At 40.5% G+C, this 23547-nt stretch overlaps 1 protein-coding gene across 1 annotated transcript in view; it reads left to right on the top strand.

Annotated features, from left to right (window-relative positions):
- Nucleotides 1–23547, top strand: part of Sbf (SET domain binding factor) — a 219630-nt gene that overhangs the window by 103396 nt on the left and 92687 nt on the right. The window contains exons 12-21 of the mRNA XM_068392627.1: nucleotides 508–680; nucleotides 1089–1194; nucleotides 1374–1580; nucleotides 2994–3107; nucleotides 3249–3422; nucleotides 3531–3645; nucleotides 6574–6739; nucleotides 21961–22091; nucleotides 22335–22444; nucleotides 23021–23113. Coding sequence (XP_068248728.1) covers nucleotides 508–680; nucleotides 1089–1194; nucleotides 1374–1580; nucleotides 2994–3107; nucleotides 3249–3422; nucleotides 3531–3645; nucleotides 6574–6739; nucleotides 21961–22091; nucleotides 22335–22444; nucleotides 23021–23113 — 1389 coding nt within the window. The remainder of the gene's footprint in view (nucleotides 1–507; nucleotides 681–1088; nucleotides 1195–1373; nucleotides 1581–2993; nucleotides 3108–3248; nucleotides 3423–3530; nucleotides 3646–6573; nucleotides 6740–21960; nucleotides 22092–22334; nucleotides 22445–23020; nucleotides 23114–23547) is intronic.

Below are 23547 nucleotides of genomic sequence, written 5' to 3'. Positions count from 1 at the left end.
GCAATATCCAGACAAGGAATAAATCTTTGGCATTCAAATGGGTAGAACTGTGTTGAATCAGAAATTTAACTGAAAGTATGTATTCATGCTTAATGTATTTCATATTTTATTCATTCTCCTAGTCATCTGTGGTTAAGAAAAGAGGAATATAGATCTGTGAGAGAGTACTAGAATTTCTTCCAGTGGAATTTAATTCTGGTGGTCTCTACGTAAAAAAATATAGTGGAAAAGTTGCCGAGATCATGCAGTACAGTATATTTTCTGGATCAAGTAGGGAGCCTCCAATTTTACCAATGTATAACTCAATGTAATATAATTCTTCCGAGGAGAATTAATTTGGTTTTGGTAGCATTAATTTATATTACAGTAGGTATTGTTTATAATTGCATATATAAATTATGTAATCCTAAATATATTCCTTTCATACGCAGAAATTTCTACGCAATGTAGTTGAAGGAATTTGTGTTGTCTGATATCATGATTAAGTGAATGGTATGATTATTACAGGAACTTGCTCAACAACTGTATAGCAACGAGAACCCTAACCCACAGCCATTTGTTGCTAAGATCCCAAAACCCACTGAGGGTTCGTTTACCCGTATCCATCAACCAGTCTTCCCGCACATAGATACTCAGCAGGTTCAGGATATTATAGATGAAGGCACTGCCAAAAAAGTAAAGTAAGTAGATCTTGATAGTGTTATGAACTTTTTAGACATAAGTCATTTTTATTAACATATGTTATCAGGAAAAACAAGATAAGTCATAGTTATGTGCAGCATTTGTTTTTTTTTTAAATATGAGAGATATCTATAGATAACTTTGCACCCTTTGTTACAATAATAGATTTTGATTGTTTAAATAATGGCAAATTATCAGAAAATAATTGTCTTAGAATAATGAATTACCTTATGGTTGTCATTTTTGTACTGTAATAAAGTACAGTATAATTTTGAATTTGTAGTTAGGTTTTTCATATTTCTAAGTTTTGTTTTTCATGTATGCATATAATTTACTGCTGTAAATTCAGGTGTCATAAATATCACAGTATTTATACAATGTATCAGTGTAAATAATCATAATTTCAGAATACCCCAGAAAGCCGGTCAACCAAGAATAGTACCCATGGGACCCCACATCTCTAGTCTGCAGTCTGGTCGAGGGCTAGTATCTAGTTCTGCCAGAAGATTAGAGGTAAGCTTTATACATATGCAATATGAGATGTTTGTTGACCTTAACCAACGCATATATACTATGCGACATTATGTAAATGAGGATTATTTTCACTTCGTTGCAACAAGTTTGATATCTAATTGTATTTGACTTCTCATAAATGATACTCTTCTTACATAAAGTAATCTCAACTATTTCAGGTCATGAGGAACTGTGTTAATTGTATATTTGAAAATAAAATCAGTGATGCTCGTAAAACGTTTCCCGCGGTTTTACGAGCTCTCAAAAGTAAAGCTGCTCGTCTGGCACTATGTACTGAACTTAGTCACCATGTTCTAGGAAACAAGGCTGTGCTTGAACACCAGCAGTTTGATCTGGTTGTTCGTCTCATGAATTGCGCTCTGCAGGTAAGTTACTTCATAGATTCTAGAATCATTTTTATCCTACAGAAATTGTACTTTCCTACATATAGTTAAAAAGTTGATTCGCATGCATACCATAAGTCCATAATAGCGGATCCACTATACACGGGTCCACCATCCACAAATCCACTTATTCACTGTAAACCATAGAGGACTATTAAACTATCTTTGGCAGCTTATTTGTAGGATGACTCACGGGCTTAACAGTATGTAGATGCTTGTATCTATTGAGTGAGCATGTATTTTGTTAGCAGACAGAAAGACAAATGGCTCAAAAAATGAAGGTTTCTCATATGTTTAGCCCTGTGTGTATGTTGACTTTGCTGAAAGTTTTCCTTTTTCTTATATTATGTTCCCATATAGCTGATCACAGATAAGGAGCTAACTGTTTAATCCTTTTGAATAATTGATATCTAGTTAACCCTTTTACCTCCAGGCTCTTTGGAAATTTCCAACCCTTAACCCCCAAGGGGTTATTTTTTCCCCAGCACATTTTGCTGTATATTTTTTTTTAAATTGCTCTAACAGCCTTAATTTTTGTCATAGAGAGGTCAGGTTGGTCTCATTCTCTTGGAAAATGCCTGGATTTTCTCAAAAATTTATCAAAAATATGAAAAAGAAAAAATGTATAGCATTTTTATGCAAGGACGTACCGGTACATCCATGGGGGTAAAGGGATGAGTTTTGTGAAACGTACCAGTACGTCCTTTGGGGGTAAAAGGGTTAAAGAGGACTTAGTAGTTGCTGTCCACTTCTAGAATGGATTGCTCCATGCTCATCTGCTAGCATCGTGAGATTCATTATACAAGCAGAACTGGATAGGAACTAAAAAGTCTTCAATCAGCTGTCTAGTTACATTTTTTTAAAATAAAGGAATAAAATTAAGTTTGGTGGGTTTCAAAATCCTTTCCATGGAAAACAGGAATAATTGGTAAAAAGAGTAATTCCTTAAACTAAGTTTAACTTTCATTTTGTTGATGAAATTTTAAAATTTGTGGTAATTATTTTATTGCTATGTAATTGCTGCATTTATATCATATCAGTATATAGTTGTTATAATAATAAGTTACCATTTCTATGATTGTCGTATAAAAGCGATATCCTCATTATTGAGCAGTTTACAAGGTGGTGATTATTATTGTTGTTGTTGTTGCTTTTTTTTGTTTTGTATTTATGTATATATGATATAATTTATTTGAAGGCTTTGCTTTTGAATAAAGTGGAAATTGGAACATTGTGTAGTCAAAGAAATTTGACATCCAAGTAGGAAGAGACCAATTAATGTGGAAGGACATTCTGTGTTAAAGAAATAATGCCAAATTGGGTTTTTTTTATTTAGTATGTTTTTCTAGGAAAAAAAAAAAATTAATGATAGTTTTTTTAAATGTTTGTTTTTAGGATGACTCTCCAATGGATGAACATGGTGTAGCTGCAGCTCTTCTACCACTCTCAACAGCATTTTGTAGAAAACTCTGTACTGGAGTTATTCAATTTGCCTATACGTGCATACAGGTAAGCTTGGCATATACAGTATTTAGTTTAGGTTTATGAATATTGTGGAAGTTGGTAAAAATATGTAAGAGAAGTCAACAATGAAATTTATAGATGGTGATACCAGTTCTGTATTTTTTTATTGTTCATTTCTTTCTTTAGGATCATGCAGTTTGGGGAAATCAGCAGTTCTGGGAAGCTTCTTTTTATCAAGATGTGCAGAAAGAAATCAAGAGCCTTTATGCAGAGAGATCTCAACAAACAAGCCGTACATCTATATGCTCAGATTCTCCTCTGATAAAGGAGACTGCACTCAGCCCTGTTAATCCCAGAGATGTAAGGACCCAAAACAATTAGTTTTAGTTTATATTTTTGTCACAAGTTTGAGTTGTAATGAAATCTGTCATTTCTATATATTTATAATTATTGGTTTCTTTTGAACAGCCATTAGACACAGTTTCTTGGAAAGAAGGGAGATTGTCTTTCATCAGACCTCAGGAATCTTCAGCATTGGAGATAGCAGCAGAGCAAATGCGACTTTGGCAAAGTATAGAGTCAAGTAAGATTTTTTTTACATATAGTACAGTAATTCTATAAGTGTTGTTTAAGTGAAAGTTTCCTACAAAAGAAAACTTTGCTGTATTTTCTTGATATTTGGGAAGTGTTAGGATGGTACAGTGTCTAAAATCTTATTTTTCATGTATTTCTTACTTTATTTTGCACTAGATTAATTTCAGTAGAAGACTTTAAGTTTGCACAAGAGATTCATCAGTTATTAAATCAATTTTATAAATTTTTTTGTGTGGACCTCAACAAGTCTTCTAATGCATTTTGCCTCTGGAATAAATCCATTGTAGTTATGATAGAGTAAGAGTTTTGCACTAAGTTATGAAATAAAAGAAAAGATTTTATCGGCCATACAGGATTATAGAAAAAAGCTTATGATAACATCAATAGAGAGGTAATGTGGAGGATGTTGAAAATGTAGGGTATATATGATTGGTTATAGAGGGCAATGAAAAGGTTCGTGATGGATGTAAAGTACATGGTGTATGCATATATACGGTAGTGAAGAGTATCTATATGTAGGTACCAACATTTAGCTATCTTTTTTAAACCTTTGCATATCTTAGCAATTTGTGGGATAGGGTTTGGTGTAATCTTGTGATGTATTGATACTTAATAGAAGTAAGTTTCCTGAAAATTAGATTTTCACAAGATAAAGGCCCAGTAACATTCATATACTGTATAGTAATTTAGTGTACTGTGAAATCATTCCAAGAGGCAATTTGTAATTTTTTAAGAGCCTCCCCTGATGCTCCTATTGCTTTCGTCTCTGGAAGCTTGTAATGTTAACCCTTTTACTCCCAGGCTATTTGGAAATTTCCAACCCTTAACCCCCAGGGGTTTATTTTTTTCCCAGCACATTTTGCTGTATATATTTTTTAAATTGCTCTAAAAGCCTTAATTTTTGTCATAGAGAGGTCAGGTTGGTCTCATTCTCTTGGAAAATGCCTGAATTTTCTCAAAAAAATTATCAAAAATATGAAAAAAAAAAATTTTATAGCATTTTTTTGCAAGGACGTACCTGTTCGTCCATGGGGGCAAAGGGATGGCTTTTGTGAAACGTACCAGTACGTCCTTTTGGGGGTAAAAGGGTTAATGTTACCCCAAAAGAATTAAAAAAAAATCCAGTTTCCTTTCCTTCTATACTAATTCCCTAATAAAGTAATGGGACCAACCAGTATCTACTGACAAAAAGTTGTTGCTGATTTCGTATTGTTATCTTCAGTCTCGAAGTTGACCTGGTAGTGACACTTTTTTTTTTATGTGGATTTAAAGATGTCTTCACCTGGTTTTGTTGGAAATTACTATACATATTGTGCAAGGGAATTCTTTTTGGGTGATCATGATCTGTAGTCTTACTGTATTTAAAGAGTTAATGTTTTGAACCATTGGGCAAGCTTTCGCTTGAGATCTCACTACTATAACTTTGTTTTCCTAGGAATGAAAAAATGAATAAGTGAACTGCAAGCAATATCTTAGAAATTAGAGTTTGAGGATCATAAGAAGATTTAATCTCTCTTGCCTGATTTCAGAGCTGAAAATTATTTTAAGACAATGTCTATCACAATTTTTTAATTGTCCTTTATTACAAAAGGAAGTAGTCGTTAGTTCAGGCGATAGTTTTTGTTGACTGGTAAGGTCTGTTCAATAATATTGGTACAAAACCAGAGGCATTAGAAGTAATGTGCCTAATTTCTTGTGTGGTATTGTAAATATATCATGACCTGTCCACGACTGCAATAGCCTTTAGTATTACTCTTTGGTCAAAGAAGCTTTCAAATTATTAAATTTAAATAGATTTAAAGATTTGAAACTTAGGGAGCATGATAAAAGAATTGCAGCTACGTCACTATTTTTGCTAAAATCTCACTTTGGTAAGCATTTTAGAGGAACCTCAATTGCATACCTAATCTGTGTTATGTATCATGATTGTTGGGCTTTAGGGCCTGCTGTGGATGTGGTCAAATAAAATTTCTAATTTAATTTTGGGGATGCTTTGTAATCTTTTTAATTTAATTTGTCGTATTTTGTAAAATTGTGTGTAATTACCCAATAATCAGTTGTTTATGTAAATAAATAATTAGCTGATAAAGTAAAATCTAGACATGATAATCTTGAGTTTAGAGTACCTAAAAACCTAGACTATAAACAAGTCGCGGGCATTTAGTTGATTATAGGAAATGAAGTGTCCTATAACTTGACTTCAGTGGCTATCCACCACCACTAGGGTGGGAGTCAGGAATATGAACATCAGGATAGGCTCATAGAAATAAATGAACTCTTGATTAATAAGAGATTTTTGTCTTCATACTAGCCTGATATTCATATACATGGCCACCCCCCTACCCACTGACTAGTGGCATCAAGAGGATAGGGAATTGTTTTGCCTTTAGGGAATTTTATTGACTCCAAGACTGAAAATGATATGACATGTGCAGCACTTTAACCCAGCTATTTTGAACTTTCCAACCCTTAACCCCCTGGGTTTTTTTTTTAAGCACATTTTGCTACATAAATTTTTTAAATTGCTCTAACAGCCTTAATTTTTGTCATAGAGAGGTCAGGTTGGTCTCATTTTTTTGGAAAATGCCTGAAGTTTCTCAAAAAGTTATAAAAAATTTGAAAAAAAAATGTAAATAGCAGTTTTTTAAGGACGTACCAGTACGTCCATTGGGGTAAAGGGATGAGTTTTGAGAAACGTACCAGTACGTCCTTTGGGGGTAAAAGGGATAATATTGGTAAATCTTATTGGTCCAATTACTCTACTAGGCATTAGTATATTGGAAAGAATACACACAGGAAATGTTTCAATTTTGAAATGATAACATTGACAAACCAAACTTCCAGAGACGAAAGTAATAGGAACATCAGGTGAATATAGAAATAAATCTATTACTAAAATTGTTTTTTTTTTCTTCAGAAAAACAGCGCGAATTAGTAGAGCAAGAGGAGTCGACACTTTATTCCCAAGCCATTCATTATGCCAATAGAATGGTGTTCTTGAGAGTTCCGATAGATGTTAATGCTGCTGTTCACCGAAGAACTTATAACGAACGAGATACTGCCAGTAATAGTATAACAAACAGGTAAGTGTCTTTTGAAATCTTATATTTTTTAACATTTTTTTTAGAAATTAGCTGATAATTTTTGTAAATGAAATTCTTTTTGGACATGCAAAAATTTGTTCTTGTATATTAAAGCTTTATTGTAATTATGAATTTCCAGTATTTTTTTTTTTTTTCTAATTTGCTATACACCAATGCCCCGATATATGAAGCTTTGATGAAAAAAATTTTGAAGATATGAATAAAATAATTTTGTTTCATGCTTTGATTTATACCAAAAATTTAAAGTTACGAATTTTTGATAGATAAGTTGTAGTTTTAGATAATTTATTAATGTAAAAAAGTAAAAGAAAGCATTGTTAGTGATGTTATAATCATGGCGTAAACCATACAGCCACAATAGAAACTGAACAGAAAAACAGGTTTTGTTATGAACAATCGAATCTTATAACAGCTTTCATTGTATGGTAGTAAATAATTGCTGTAATTATGTTACAAATTGGAGTATATTTGCTTTGGAAAAAGATAAAGGATATATACTCCCAAATATAAAAAAAAACTGTAGCTGAAGGTGGAAAAATAATGCTCATAGCTGCTAAGCTTTTTAGAATTGGGCGAAGTTTTGTCCGAAACTGGAGGGAAAGATAAACAAATTGTTTTTTTATAACATGATCTTATATAAGCTAATATAAAATTCCTATGTTTACAGTAAGTGCAAGATGGTGTACTATATTTGGTTTATGAAATATAAATCAAATGGAACATAAATTACTTAATATATTGAAAAAAAAATTAGTAATTTCCTAAGCTGTACAATCAAGCACAATGCACCTAAAAATTATAATTTTCAATATTAAACTTACCCGATAATCATGTAGCTGTCAACTCCGTTGCCCGACAGAATTCTACGGGAGGGATACGCCAGCTATCACTATACTAGAAGGGGGTGTACTCACAAGCGCCACCTGTGGCCAGGTACTACAGTACTTGTTGTTGACGCCACCTCACTTTTTCCTCTGTCGTGCTTCCGGCAAGACGTTCTTGGATACGCTTATGATTTTGGAGTATTGTTCACGGTTTGGTGAAGTATTTCTCTAAAATTTGCAGCTATTCGCTATACTAGAAACTTCTATATTAGCTTAGTTAGCTTTTGGAATTAATTTTATTATGGTGACGAAGAGAGTATGAACTCTCTTTCACCTTTAAATGGCCGACCCTTCCCTTAGATGGAAGTGTTGGTGTCTAAGAGAGTATAGACTCTCTTTCTTAATTTTGCTTAACAAAAGTTATAGATTTATTTTATATCTCTCCGCCTTTTATAGGCCTCTTCGATTAACTTCCTTTTATTATAAAATTATTAAAATTAATTTTTATATATTCGACCTTTCCTAATGGTAGGCGGTCTTTTCTTGTACCGAAGTTAATTAACATTGAGCCCGTCATTTCGGTTTTACCTGTTAACATATTATGCTATTTTAATGTTTTTGAAAGAATTTCTTTGATAGTCTCGTACTGTTTTCAAAGTTGAACTAACGTTTTGTTTTGTCTCTGCAGTTGTTGACGTTTCAGAACGTTCAACTTGCGCCCTATCGTTACGATAGAGAGAGAATTTTCACGGTGTCACGTTGCAGTAAGAGTAACCGTGTCTAGCGTTTTGTTCATTCTTTCTTAACTTAATGGTTTTAATTCTACAAAGGAACTTTTCATTTTGGGAAATATTTTCCTTTAACAATAATATGTTTTAACGATATATATGATTGGGCTCTTCTCTCAGGTTCTAAGTCAAGAGAGAGAGAGAGAGAGAGAGAGAGAGATAGAGACGGAGGGAGAAAGAGGAGGATAAACGTTTCGTTCAAGCGAGTAACGTTGTTATCGTTTTTGCTCTTCTCCCTAGTCTCTTTAGGGGAAGAAGGTAAACGTTTCTAGAGTTTTTCTTGTTCTCAAGCTTTATGCGGTAAGAGATTTTAAACGTAGTTTATTTGATCTAGTGTTTAGTCTCTTTCCAGCCACTGAATTATTTATCTTTCATTAGATTTTTCTGTTACATTGTAATTCTGTTTTCGCAATTACTAACTTTTGAGAAAGGATAGAATTGCGTGTTTCAGGTACAAACCACTTAAAGTTTCGAGTTCAGTGAAATAAGTGCAAACAGAAAATCAAAGTGATAAGTGATTAGCGCAAAGTGTGTCAGTGTTGTGCGTGAGGGTACTTCTGTGCGTGCCAGTCGTCCTCCCAGTCCGGGACCTCTTGCAAGCTCCCAAGCCCAGGGGAGAAGCAATGTCGAAGGGCAAAAGGGTTCGGCAGGCCTTGATCGGCGCACAGAAGTATCCTCGGTGGTTGCGGGCGTGTCTTAAGAGACCGTCACTCCCACCCGCAGACGATTGAGCCCTTATTTTGCTCGTCTGCAGAAGAAATTTCGGGGAGAAAACGCTGGTCTCAGGTCTCAAGACCTCTTAAACGTAAAGTCCAGACCTATGCCAGACGTACGAAGTTAGAGTTCAACAACCCGGATGCAGTCATTGGGTTAGCTCTGACTCTCCTCAGTCTCAGGTGACTGCACTCCGCCTAAGAGGAGTAAGGTTCTGCCACAACAGATCTCTGCTGTTAAGGCTTTACCTCAGCAGACCTTAGTGTCTGCCGACCCCAAGTTGACTCTACTGCAGTCCATGCAGTCACAACTTGCGGTCTTGATGCGTGAGTGTCAGGCTGAGAAGGTTACACCTCCTCCTGCGATCGCTCCGCCTGACCGCAGTACTGCCTGCCAGGCGTACGATGTTGAGGCTCCTCAGGATACCTTACCACGTTCTGAGTTTACTGTTTCCAGTGGTGTGCAGCTCCCTCCGCCTTCCTTAAGGCAACCTCAGCAATGGGAACAGGAAGCTTATACCTTACTTCCTCCGCTTCCACTTGCAGTTCCACCAGTGAGGCAACACTCTCTTGAGGTACAACAACCTCTCCCATCCATGAGTCAGTCTCCTCAGCTCTCGCTGCAGCGAGCTCAACCCTCCTCAAGGCAAGCACAACACCTTAGCCTTGCGCCTCAGGAACCTCAACTCGCAAGACAATTACTGTGTTCTGCGCAGCCACTACCTCATCGCTCACAGCTCACACCTCAGGAACCTCAACTCGTTCCTCAGGAACTTGCTACTGCTCATCCGCCAACCACTCAGCAAGCGCAACCCTTGAGGCAGCAACCTCATGCTATGAGTCAGCCACCTCAACGCATGCATCTGCCACTTTCTCCTCAACTTGAGAAATAACAAATGACAATAATAACACCTCATTACTTTCATAACTTGCATTTGTAATCATATACATGTATGCCTACACAAACATTATGATAATGGAGGTTATTTGTCTTACTTATATAAAAATATATATGTATTCCGTGCAATATATTTTTAACAATATCGCAAAATATGGCAAAATATCTTCAAAACAAAAATGAATCATGAGTTATGAATGTAAGGTAAATATTATGTTGATATTAAAACCCCATGCAAGCATGCATGAAGCACTCTAGCACTGGTCATGGAATTTCTGAGAAATGTTAAACGCCATGCAACACGCTCTGCTTACCTTACAGCATGCTCTACATACAGCATGCTCTGCATACAGCATGCTCTGCATACAGCATGCTCTGCATACAACATGCTCTGCATACAGCATGCTCTGCATTCAGCATGCTCTGCATACAACATGCTCTGCATACAGCATGCTCTGCATACAACATGCTCTGCATACAGCATGCTCTGCATACAGCATGCTCTGCATTCAGCATGCTCTGCATACAGCATGCTCTGCATACAGCATGCTCTGCATACAACATGCTCTACATACAGCATGCTCTGCATACAGCATGCTCTGCATACAACATGCTCTGCATACCTTACCGCATGCTTCTCAGTCATACATCTTTGGTTGTTGCCAACTCACTAGACTGTCAAGCAGTTTCATAATGTTGCCTTCTAGTCTGCTGCTTTTGCACCATTGAAACCCTCACTGAGAGAACTTAACTTTTCTCGGATATGGTCCCTGTAGATGAGAAAGTGCTTTTCTCCCTCCTTCTGATATTCCCTTGAGGACTCTGTCATTTGGAGAGGAGCCTTTAGCTGCGTAGCCTCCTATGGACTTTTATTTAAGCATAACATGCTTCCAGGGAAGGTAATGGTTCCACTTCAGTCACTAACCCCGTCTGTTACCACACCTGCTCCCATAGACCTTGAGCTGTGTTGCAAGACATACAGTCTAAGCTTAGTCCTTGTTAAAGGATTTTTTGTTTACGGAGTCAGTGTGTCACTGGGAAGACGTTCAACAACCAGCAGAAGTGACTTGTTGTGACGCAGTGCGGCAACCTCAGCAACCCGATAAGGAGTTGTCTGTACGACCCAGACAGTCTAGACAGCTTCGGGTTGTCACTGTACTTCCTCGCTTCCCCATGGTTGACAGTTCACAGACTGTGCAGCAGTACCATGATCTTGTGTCCGGCTCCGTCAGACGACTGGCTTTTAAGAGCTCCCACAAGTCGTCGCTGTCTGGAGATTCTCAGATGGACTATGGATCTGACCAAGGAACTGGGCCTCCTGGTCAATTTTGAGGAGTCTCAGCTCATCCCATCCCAGACCATTGTCTCCCTGGGTATGGATCTTCAGAGTCGAGCTTTTCGGGCTTTTCCGTCGGGGTCAAGGATCTTCCAAGCCCTAGAATGCATCCAGAGCATGCTGAGAAGGAACCGATGCTCAGTCAGGTAGTGGATGAGTCTAACAGGGACACTTTCATCGCTGGCCCTGTTCATCGTGTTAGGGAGAATCCACCTCCCCCCCTTCAGTATCATCTAGCTGCTCACTGGATAAAGGACATGACGCTAGAGACGGTCTCAGTTCCTGTTTCCGAAGAGAGGAGATCTTCTCTCGCGTGTTGTAAGAACAGCTTTCTTCTCAAGGAAGTCTACCTTTGGCTGTTCAGAAACCCGACCGCCGTCTCCTCTCGGACACATCAGACACGGGCTGGGGTGCGACTTTGGACGGACAGGAATGATCGAGAACATGGAATCAGGAGCAAAGGACACTTCACATCAATTGCAGGAGTTGTTGGCGGTTCTTCTGGCCTTGATAAACTTCAAGTCCCTCCAGCTTAACAAAGTGGTGGAGGTGGACTCTGACAACACCACAGCCCTGGCTTACACCTTCAAGCAGGGAGGGACTCTTTCGTGAAGTTGTTCTAGATCGCAAGGGACCTCCTCATCTGGTCTAAAGATCGAAAGCTCACGCTGGTAACGAGGTTCATTCAGGGCGGTATGAATGTCATGGCAGATCACCTCAGCCGGAAGGGTCAGGTCATCCCCACAGAGTGGACCCTTCACAAGAATGTTTGCAGCAGACTTTGGGCCCTGTGGGGTCAGCCAACCATAGATCTGTTCGCTACCTCGATAACCTAGAGACTCCTATTGTATTGTTCTCCGATTCCAGACCCAGCAGCAGTTCACGTGGATGCTTTTCTGCTGGATTGGTTCCATCTCGACCTGTATGCATTCCCGCCGTTCAAGATTGTCAACAGGGTACTTCAGAAGTTCTCCTCTCGCAAAGGGACACGGCTGACGTTGGTTGGCTCCGCTCTGGCCCGCGAGAGAATGGTTCTTAGAGGTACTGCAATGGCTGGTCGACATTCCCAGGACTCTTCCTCTAGGAGTGAACCTTCTACGTCTACCTCACGTAAAGAAGGTACACCCGAACCTCCACGCTCTTCGTCTGACTGCCTTCAGACTTTCGAAAGACTCTCAAGAGCTAGGGGCTTTTCGAAGGAGGCAGCCAGAGCGATTGCCAAAGCAAGGAGAACATCCACTCTCAGAATCTATCAGTCTCAAAGGGAAGTCTTCCGTAGCTGGTACAAGACCAATGCAGTTTCCTCAACCAGTACCACTGTAACCCAGATTGCTGACTTCCTGTTATATCTAAGGAAAGTAAGATCCCTTTCAGCTCCTACGATCAAGGGTTACAGAAGTATGTTGGCAGCGGTTTTCCGCCACAGAGGCTTGGATCTTTCCACCAACAAAGATCTACAGGACCTCCCTAAGTCTTTTGAGACCTCAAAGGAACGTCGGTTGTCCACTCCAGGCTGGAATCTAGACGTGGTCCTAAGGTTCCTTATGTCATCAAGATTTGAACCTCTCCAATCAGCCTCTTTTTAGGACCTCACATTAAAAACTTTTCCTCGTGTGCTTGACAACAGCTAAAAGAGTAAGTGAGATCCACGCCTTCAGCAGGATCATTGTTTTCACATCTGAAACGGCTACATGTTCCTTGCAGCTCGGTTTTTGCTAAACGAGCTTCCTTCACGTCCTTGGCCTAAGTCGTTCGAGATCCCAAGCCTGTCCAACTTGGTGGGGAATGAACTGGAGAGAGTACTTTGCCCAGTTAGAGCTCTTAGGTACTATCTAAAAAGGTCTTAACCTTTACAAGGACAATCAGAAGCCTTATAGTGTGCTATCAAGAAACCTTCTTTTCCAAGTTCTAAGAACTCAGTTTCTTACTATTCAGGCTTCTGATTAGAGAAACACATTCTCATCTGAAGGAAGAAGACCTTGCTTTGCTGAAGGTAAGGACACATGAAGTGGGAGCGGTGGCTACTTCAGTGGCCTTCAAACAGAGCCATTCTCTGCAGAGTGTTATGGATGCAACCTATTGGAGAAGCAAGTCAGTGTTCGCATCATTCTATCTCAAAGATGTCCAGTCTCTTTACGAGTACTGCTACACCCTGGGACCATTCGTAGCAACGAATGCAGTAGTAGGCGAGGGCTCAGCCACTACATTCCCATAATCCCATAACCTTTTAACCTTTCTCTTGAATACTTTTTATGGGTTGTACGGTCGGCTAAGAAGCCTTCCACATCCTTGTTGATTTGGCGGGTGGTCAATTCTTTCTTGAGAAGCGCCGAGGTTAAAGGTTGTGATGAGGTCCTTTAGTATGGGTTGCAGCCCTGTATACTTTAGCACCTTTGAGTTGATTCAGCCTTCCAAGAGGAACGCTGCGCTCAGTAAGGAAGACGATCTTATTAAAGGCAGAGTAACGGTTCAAGTCGACTTCCTTACCAGGTACTTATTATTTCATTGTTATTGTGGATAACTGATTATATGAAATACGGGATACTTAGCTATCCTTTAGTCTTGTACACTGGTTTTTCACCCACCCCCCTGGGTGTGAATCAGCTACATGATTATCGGGTAAGTTTAATATTGAAAAATGTTATTTTCATTAGTAAAATAAATTTTTGAATATACTTACCCGATAATCATGATTTAATTGACCCACCCTTCCTCCCCATAGAGAACCAGTGGACCGAGGAAAAAGTGAGGTGGCGTCAACAACAAGTACTGTAGTACCTGGCCACAGGTGGCGCTTGTGAGTACACCCCCTTCTAGTATAGTGATAGCTGGCGTATCCCTCCCGTAGAATTCTGTCGGGCAACGGAGTTGACAGCTACATGATTATCGGGTAAGTATATTCAAAAATTTATTTTACTAATGAAAATAACATGTTATCATGCATCTGCAACATGGATTAAACTCTGGCAAACTTTGATAAGCCATTAAACTTGATAGTAAATAAAATATGAGAGAAAAGTATTAAATAAAACTATTTTCCAAAGCATGATAGAACGGGAGGAACATAGAGAGGAGAGGTCCCCTTTTTTGTTTCATTTGTTTGATGTCAGCTACCCCCCAAAATTGGGGGAAGTGCCTTGGTATATTTATGTATGTATGATGATAGAATGTTAGTTTAACCTTTGTTTCTTTTAGGAAATGAAACTGCTTTTAATCAGCTAATCTGGAAAGCATAGACGGTAGTGTCCTTCAACTTATAATCGAAAACAATGGGAAAGATTACTTATTCGCTGTTTTTATTTTTTAATACGACACTATGTGAAAATTACATACATTGTTATTGGATACAGTTTATACCAGGAAATAACACAGTTCAATACAAAAAAGTAGGATACAGGTGTTTCCAAACTTTGAATGTCCTTTGCAAAACATATTTTTTTTTTTATACTACAATTATTCATACAAAATCTATTTGCTTGAAACTTGTCAAGGTTATTAATACTGTATTAATAGTAGGTTTATGCCATAGAAATATGTCTGAGCATTTTTCATTCATGATTTGCTTTTGTGTCATGTTCATCAAATTATTTGTTTGAATACACGGGTGTACTGTACATCTATTAAATACATTTCTATACTGTAATTCAAGTTTTTCAATATTTAACTTAGCCGGTGATTATAATAGCTGCAACTCTGTTGCTCGACAGAAAACTCTAAGGTAAAACTCGCCAGCGACCGCTACACAGGTTGCGGGTGTGCCCAACAGCGCCATCTGTCGTCCAGATACCCAGTACTCAATGTAAACAAAGACTCAATTTTCTCTCTGTCGTGCTACCGACAAGACGTACTTACTCGCTGTTGCTAAACTGGATTTGTTTTCACAACTAATTGGTGAAGTACATTATTCTAGTTTTGAGCTTTCGCTGTGCAGGCTTTCTCTTCACAAATCCTTGAACTCTTTTTGATTACGGATTCTTTGTTGATGACTTTTTGATAGTTTTTGAATTCCCCTTTGACCAATTCAAAATGGCTGCCCCTTCACAAGTCCCAAAATTTAGGAAGTGCAATGCTAGGGACTGTTCAAGGCGTCTTCCGAAGGCCTCTATCGACCCTCACACTGTTTGTTCCAATTGTCGGGATAAAACCTGTCAATTGGAAGATCGATGTGAGGAGTGTGTTGGGCTTTCGGAATTTGATTTTATCGAATTCCAAAAGTATACACGTAGGCTAGAGAGAGATAGAGTTAGGAGAAGTTCCTCTCGTTCTATTGACATTTCCTCTCCTCATGCCCCACAACCTTTTCCTTCCCCTGTAGTGGTTGCTCCTAATCCCCCTTCTGGCACTCAGGAACCTTCGATGGCTGATATGATGCGTGCCATCCAAGCTCTGGGTGAGAGAGTTGAGTCCCTGGCTAGTGACCGTAATCAGCTCATGGCGGATGTGAAGGAGCTGAAGTGTAAAAGTGCAGTGGGAAGTGTTAAAGTGAGTGATAGTGTTGTGGATAGTGTTGCGCTTGAGGGTTTGTCTGTTCGTGCCTGTCGTCCTCCTAGTCCGGGACCTCTTGCAAGCTCCCAAGTCCAGGGGAGAAGCAATGTCGTACGACAAATGGGTTCGAGAGGCTTTAATCAGCGAACAGACGTTCCCTCCGTGGTATCGGGCGTATCTACCCAAGATCGCCCCTGCCTAACAAAGACGAGAGAGCCCATTTATACCTCGTCTTCGGAAGGTGTTTCTCGCAAGAAACCATGGACCAAGGTCTCACGACCGTTAAAGCGCAAGTCGGTCCCTTCCGCACAAGTCCAACGGCCCAGCTGTAGCCACTGGGTCAGTTCGGACTCGCTGCAGTCATCCGATGACTGCTCACCTCCTAAGAGAGGCAAAGCGGTACCGCTTCAGACAGTTACACCGTCTGTCGCCGCACCTGCTCCTGTAGACCCTAAGTGGTCTTTACTGCAAGACATGCAGTCTCAACTAACGTCGCTTATGCAGGACTTTCGTGCGGAGAAGGTTGCTGCTGCACCAGCTAGTGCAGCTCCTTGCCTACAACTACCCACACGATCGGTTGTGCTTCCTGGGGACGCTGAGGTAACCTTCTCACGCACTCCAGTTGAGAGAGTTCCGCCACCCATGCGTTCCAGTGTGATCTGCCAGCCGCATGTTGACGTTCAGCGACGCACGGAGGTATCCGTTGACGTTCGTGAGGTTCAACAACCGTCAGAGTTGTTTTGTTTTGACGCGGTGCGTCAACCTCCGCAACCCAGTGTGGTTGCCACTGCTCACCCACATCAGTCTAGACAGTCTGGAGTAGACGCTGTGCGTCCCCGCGCTGCTATGGTTGTTGCCAGCTCACAGACTGGGCAGCAGTTCCATGATGTTGCGTCCGGCTCAGTCACGCATGCACCCGTTTCGACCGAACTCGGCTAACCAGCCGTTACCCACTCCGTTGCCGTTCCCTCATCAGTTCTCGGATGAGGGACTTTCTGATGATGATGGTGCTGCACACGTAGATGAACCGCATTCAGAACTGGACGAGCCTAAGTCTACGCAACCCTCTTTGGACTTTGGGAAATTTTTGGCCCTGTTCAAAGAGATGTTTCCGGACCAGTTTGTGTCTGTGGCTCCGCGTTCTCCTCCGTCAGAGTTTGTGTTAGGCATGCCGTCAACCACTCCTGCCTTTACTAGACTCGTCCAAGAGAGCTTTGCGGGTGATAGGAGAATGGCTGCAGTCCAAAAAGAGTTTAGGGAAAACAGCTTTTACGTTTCCCCCTGCTAGACTCTCTTCTAGATCGAGCGTCTGGTATGCCACGGGAGAAGTTCTCGGCTTGGGAGTTCCTGCCTCTGCCCAGGGCGACTTCTCAAGTCTTGTAGACTCTCCCCGCCGCCTAGCCATGAGACGCTCAAAGATATGTTGGTCATCTTCGGACCTGGACCACCTTTTGAAAGGTATCTTTAGAGCCTTCGAGGTTTTTAACTTCTTAGACTGGTGTCTAGGAGCTCTAAGCAGAAAGATCTCTCCGACGGAGAAGGAGACTTCCTTGCTCATTATGTCCTGCATGGACAAGGCCGTACGTGATGGTTCTAATGAGCTTGCTGCATCTTTTGTGTCCGGAGTCCTTAAGAAGCGTGAAAACCTATGCTCTTTCCTTTCAGCTGGAGTTACACCATGCCAGAGATCCGAACTTCTGTTTGCTCCTCTTTCCAAGTGCCTGTTTCCAGAGGACCTGATTAAGGAAATTGCCGCTTCTTTGATACAGAAGGATACTCACGATCTTGTTGCGTCCTCTGCTCGCAAAGCCACCCCTTTGCCTACCTTGTCAGCTAGACCAAGGATGGACACTCCAGCGTCCCGTTTTATTCCGCCCTTTCGTGGCAGAGCCTCCAGCAGAGGAGGTGCTCGTGCCGAAGGGAGACGTGGAAAGAAGAAAGGAACCAAGTCCTTTAAGGGCAGAGTCTGACTGCCAGCTTCTTCAGACAGCAGTGGGAGCCAGACTCAAGAACTTCTGGCAAACCTGGGAAAAGAGAGGCGCAGATGCACAATCTGTGAAGTTGCTCAGAGAGGGGTACAAGATCCCGTTTGTACGAAAACCCCCTCTAGCAACGTCTCCCATCGATCTCTCTCCCAGGTACAGAGAGGAAGACAAGAGACGAGCATTGAAACAGGAAGTGTCTCTCTTACTAGAGAAGGGAGCGGTAGTCAAAGTCCTGGACCATCAAACCCCGGGATTCTACAACCGTCTCTTCTTGGTGTCAAAGAAGACAGGAGGGTGGAGGCCGGTGCTAGACGTCAGTGCGCTGAATGTCTTTGTCACAAAGCAGACGTTCTCCATGGAGACCACAAAGTCAGTTCTAGCAGCGGTCAGAAGGGAAGACTGGATGGTCTCGTTAGACCTAAGGGACGCCTACTTCCACGTCCCCATCCACCCGGACTCCCAACCTTTTCTGAGATTCGTTTTCGAAAAGGTTGTCTACCAGTTTCAAGCCCTGTGCTTTGGCCTAAGCACAGCTCCTCTTGTGTTTACGAGGCTGATGAGGAATGTGGCCAAATTCCTTCATTTAGCAGACATCAGAGCCTCCCTCTATTTGGACGACTGGCTTCTCAGAGCTTCTTCCAGTCGTCGCTGTCTGAAGGATCTAAAGTGGACTCTAGATCTGACCAAGGAATTGGGTCTCCTTGTCAATATGGAAAAGTCACAAGTGGTCCCATCCCAAACTATTGTGTATTTAAGGATGGAGATTCACAGTCTAGCTTTTCGGGCTTTTCCGTCGGCCCCCAGAACAAGCCAAGCCCAGTTATGCATCCAGAACATGCTGAAGAAGGAACGATGTTCAGTCAGGAAGTGGATGAGTCTGATAGGGACGCTATCATCCCTGGAACAGTTCGTGTCATTAGGAAGACTACACCTCCGTCCTCTTCAATATCACCTAGCATTTCACTGGAAAAAGGACAAGACGCTAGAAGCGGTCTCGATCCCCATTTCCGAGAAGATGAAGTCTTGCCTGACATGGTGGAAGGACAGTATCAGCCTCAGAGAGGGTCTGCCCCTGGCTGTTCAGCCTCCCAACCACGTTCTCTTCTCGGACGCATCGGACGTAGGCTGGGGCGCGACATTAGACGGTCGGGAATGCTCGGGAATATGGAACTCGAGTCAAAGGACAATGCATATCAACTGCAAGGAGCTACTGGCAGTACATCTGGCCTTGAAAAGCTTCAGGTCTCGCCTTCAAGGCAAGGTGGTGGAGGTGAACTCGGACAACACCACTGCTTTGTCGTACATCTCCAAGCAAGGAGGGACCCACTCACTGACATACGAGATCGCAAGGGACCTGCTCATCTGGTCAAAAGGTCTAAACATATCACTAGTAACGAGGTTCATCCAAGGCAACTTGAATGTCATGGCAGATTGTCTCAGTCGGAAGGGACAAATAATTCCAACAGAATGGACCCTCCACAAGGATGTATGCAAGAGACTTTGGGCCACCTGGGGCCAGCCAACCATAGATCTCTTTGCAACCTCGATGACCAAGAGGCTCCCAATATATTGCTCACCAATCCCGGACCCAGCAGCAGTTCATATAGATGCCTTTCTCCTAGATTGGTCACATCTAGATCTATATGCATTCCCTCCGTTCAAGATTGTCAACAAGGTACTGCAGAAGTTCGCCTCTCACGAAGGGACAAGGTTGACGCTAGTTGCTCCCCTCTGGCCCGCGAGAGAATGGTTCACCGAGGTACTTCGATGGCTAGTAGACGTTCCCAGAACTCTTCCTCTAAGGGTGGACCTTCTACGTCAGCCACACGTAAAGAAGGTACACCAAGGCCTCCACGCTCTTCGTCTGACTGCCTTCAGACTATCGAAATACTCTCGAGAGCTAGAGGCTTTTCGAAGGAGGCAGCCAGAGCGATTGCTAGAGCAAGGAGAACATCCACCCTTAGAGTCTACCCATCGAAGTGGGAAGTCTTCCGAAACTGGTGCAAGTCAGTATCTGTATCCTCGACCAGTACCTCTGTAACTCAAATAGCTGACTTCCTCTTATACCTGAGGAAAGAACGATCTCTTTCAGCTCCCACTATCAAGGGTTACAGAAGCATGTTGGCATCAGTCTTCCGTCACAGAGGCTTAGATCTTTCCAACAATAAAGATCTACAGGACCTCCTTAAGTCTTTTGAGACCACGAAGGAGCGTCGTTTGGTTACACCTGGTTGGAATTTAGACGTGGTACTAAGATTCCTCATGTCAGACAGGTTCGAGCCGCTACAATCAGCCTCTCTGAAAGATCTCACCTTAAAGACTCTTTTCCTGGTATGCTTAGCCACAGCTAAAAGAGTCAGTGAGATTCATGCCTTCAGCAAGAACATCGGATTTTCATCTGAAACGGCTACATGTTCTCTACAATTTGGTTTTCTAGCCAAAAACGAGCTGCCTTCTCGACCTTGGCCGAAATCGTTCGATATCCCAAGCTTATCGAATATGGTTGGAAATGAACTAGAAAGAGTCTTATGCCCTGTGAGAGCTCTTAAGTTCTATTTAAAACGAACTAAACCTTTACGAGGCCTGTCTGAAGCTTTATGGTGTTCAGTTAAGAAACCATCTTTGCCTATGTCAAAGAATGCTTTATCCTATTTTATCAGACTGTTAATACGAGAAGCTCATTCCCATCTGAGTGAGGAAGACCAAGCTTTGCTGAAGGTAAGGACACACGAAGTTAGAGCTGTCGCAACTTCCGTGGCCTTTAAACAAAATAGATCTCTGCGAAGTATAATGGACGCAACCTATTGGAGAAGCAAGTCAGTGTTCGCGTCTTTTTATCTTAAGGATGTCCAGTCTCTTTACGAGGACTGCTACACTCTGGGACCATTCGTAGCAGCGAGTGCAGTAGTGGGTGAGGGCTCAACCACTACAATTCCCTAATTCCATAACCTTTTTTTAATCTTTCTCTTGAAATGTTTTTTATTGTTGTTTTTGGGTTGTCCGGAAGGCTAAGAAGCCTTTCGCATCCTGGTTGATTTGGCGGGTGGTCAAAGTCATTTCTTGAGAAGCGCCTAGATTAGGGGTTTTGATGAGGTCCTGTTGTATGGGTTGCAACCCTTGATATTTCAGATCCTAGAGGTCGATCAGCATCCTAAGAGGATCGCGAGGCTCCGTAAGGAAGACGTACTTAAAAAGGCAGAGTAATTGTTCAAGTCGACTTCCTTACCAGGTACCTATTTATTTTGTTTTTGTTATTTTGATAACTTCTAAAATGAAATAAAAACTCTTAGCTCATAATAATGTAAACATATATTGCTGGTCTCTACCCACCCCCCTGGGTGTGAATCAGCTATTATAATCACCGGCTAAGTTAAATATTGAAAAATGTTATTTTGATAATAAAATAAATTTTTGAATATACTTACCCGGTGATTATAAATTAAAGGACCCTCCCTTCCTCCCCAATAGAGACGCAGTGGAACGAGGAGAAAATTGAGTCTTTGTTTACATTGAGTACTGGGTATCTGGACGACAGATGGCGCTGTTGGGCACACCCGCAACCTGTGTAGCGGTCGCTGGCGAGTTTTACCTTAGAGTTTTCTGTCGAGCGACAGAGTTGCAGCTATTATAATCACCGGGTAAGTATATTCAAAAATCTATTTTATTATCAAAATAACATATTTGATATTTGAAGCAAATGGAGTAGACGGAGTCCTCTTCTGAAGAAAAACCTTAAAAGAAAGCAATAAAGAAAACCACATAATGCATAAACTTAAAATCAGGTGGTTTTGTTTCGTGTGTTCAGTACTGCACACAAGTGTTATAAATACATTGAAAATGATGCAAGTCATTCTATGTTTATAATGCATTTACATGGGTTTTACATACATACATTCATATACCAAGGCACTTCCCCCAATTTTGGGGGGTAGCTGACATCAACAAATGAAACAAAAAAATGGACCTCTCCTCTCTACGTTCCTCCCAGCCTAACCAGGGACTCAACCGAGTTCAGCTGGTACTGCTAGGGTGCCACATGGGTTTTATTGCGAGGAATTTTATGAATTATTACTTATTACTATTCTTGTATTATACAGTACTCTATTTTGCATTATGTAAATGTTGAAGTTTATTGGAGGGTTATTTTTCTTTTTTTTTTTTTTTTTTTTAGCATGGCTGAAAGTGATAGTTTAGATGCTGAATCAGGTTTCGAAGACCAGGAGCAGAGTGACCGGGAGGCTAGTGTTGTCCGATTTGTTTCCCGATTTGTAGATAAAGTTTGTACCGAAGGAAATGTCACAGGTAAGAAATTTATTTGTGATTTAGAAAATTCAGTCAGACCTGTGCTAGCTAAAAGTTCAATTATAGCCTCATTGTGAACGATTAACAATCGCTCATGGAAACACGTAACAAAGTGAAATATATTTTTTGTATTAAATAGATCATTAAGGATTCTGGAATAAGCTGTAAAATATCTGTATTTGAGGTCTGATCATGATCTTGTGATGGCAGCAGAAATTAATTAATTTAATGCTTTTTCAACAGAGGAGCATATCAAATCACTACACCAGATGATTCCTGGAGTTGTAGCCATGCATGTAGAAATGCTAGATGCTGTGCATAAAGAATCCAAACGTTTACCGCCAATACAGAAGGTAATATTATTGTATTTTGTTGAGTTTGTTTTAATTTGCCATAAAGTATGATATTCCTTTTCAGTCATTTGTTGTCCAAGGAAACGATATAATTTGGTGACTTCATACATACTTAAGTGGTATGATTTCTTAGATTTTCTGTTAATTTCACATGTAGTTCTTTGGTTACGAATATTACCTAATTGGGGGCTACATATTATTGGTATTCTCTGCTAAAAGGATGCGAGCAATATTAGTTTTATCAGGCAAAAGTTACTATCTATTAGATAATATATGCTTAGATATTAAAGTCTGAGAACCCCTTTTAGAACAAAATTAATTGGGAAGTTATTTAATACTACTCTTATAGAAGTATTTTCCTTGTATTTTATTTAATCTTTTCATGTAATCACTTAACTTTGATGTAATGAGTTGGCAAGTTGAAGGTTGGATAAAAGTACTATCCTACTGGTATAAGTATCTTTTAAGGTTGGTTTAAATCATTATGTGGTATTTGAAAACTTGGACTTTTCATGCAGTCGGCTATGTATGGCAGTTTTTCTCCATTAACAAGATTTTGTTTTTTGGTTTCTGTAGTCTAGCATATTCCTGCGTTGTGCAGAATATAGACAGAGTGTTGATGGCACTTACAAACCTGACCCCAGGTACACAGAAATTGCATATGGTCAGGTGAGAGTAAAATGTCCAGTTTTTAAAGTAATGGCTTTCATGTTGGGTTTTTTTGTATGTTGTGTTTTGGGTGGCAGACTGGCTCACACACACTTGATTATTGGCAATTTGATTTTCAACTCCCACTTTCATATTCTCACGGGTTTCTGCAGTAGGGTGTAAGTTAGAAAAAATGCTCGTGAACCATGGCATTGTTTATGATTGTTAATGCAAGACATGGAAAAAGTTTATTTTTTTATAGATTTCATTATATTTTTCCAAAACTTAGAGTTTTTATATTTTATTTGCACTGAACTAGATATTCATATATTTATAGCTTTTGAGATATTGTGAAGTTATGATGTGATATTGTGTTGCATTAACATATCAGTTATTTGTTTTTATTCTGCTTTATTCAGTGGTGGCTGAGCATTCTAGGTAGATCAGTTGTAATA

Source organism: Palaemon carinicauda, chromosome 1, assembly GCF_036898095.1.
Source record: "Palaemon carinicauda isolate YSFRI2023 chromosome 1, ASM3689809v2, whole genome shotgun sequence".
NCBI classification, from domain to species: domain Eukaryota; kingdom Metazoa; phylum Arthropoda; class Malacostraca; order Decapoda; family Palaemonidae; genus Palaemon; species Palaemon carinicauda.
The sequence above is the reverse complement of the archived record's forward strand: the minus strand, read 5'-3'. Positions and strand labels throughout refer to the sequence as shown.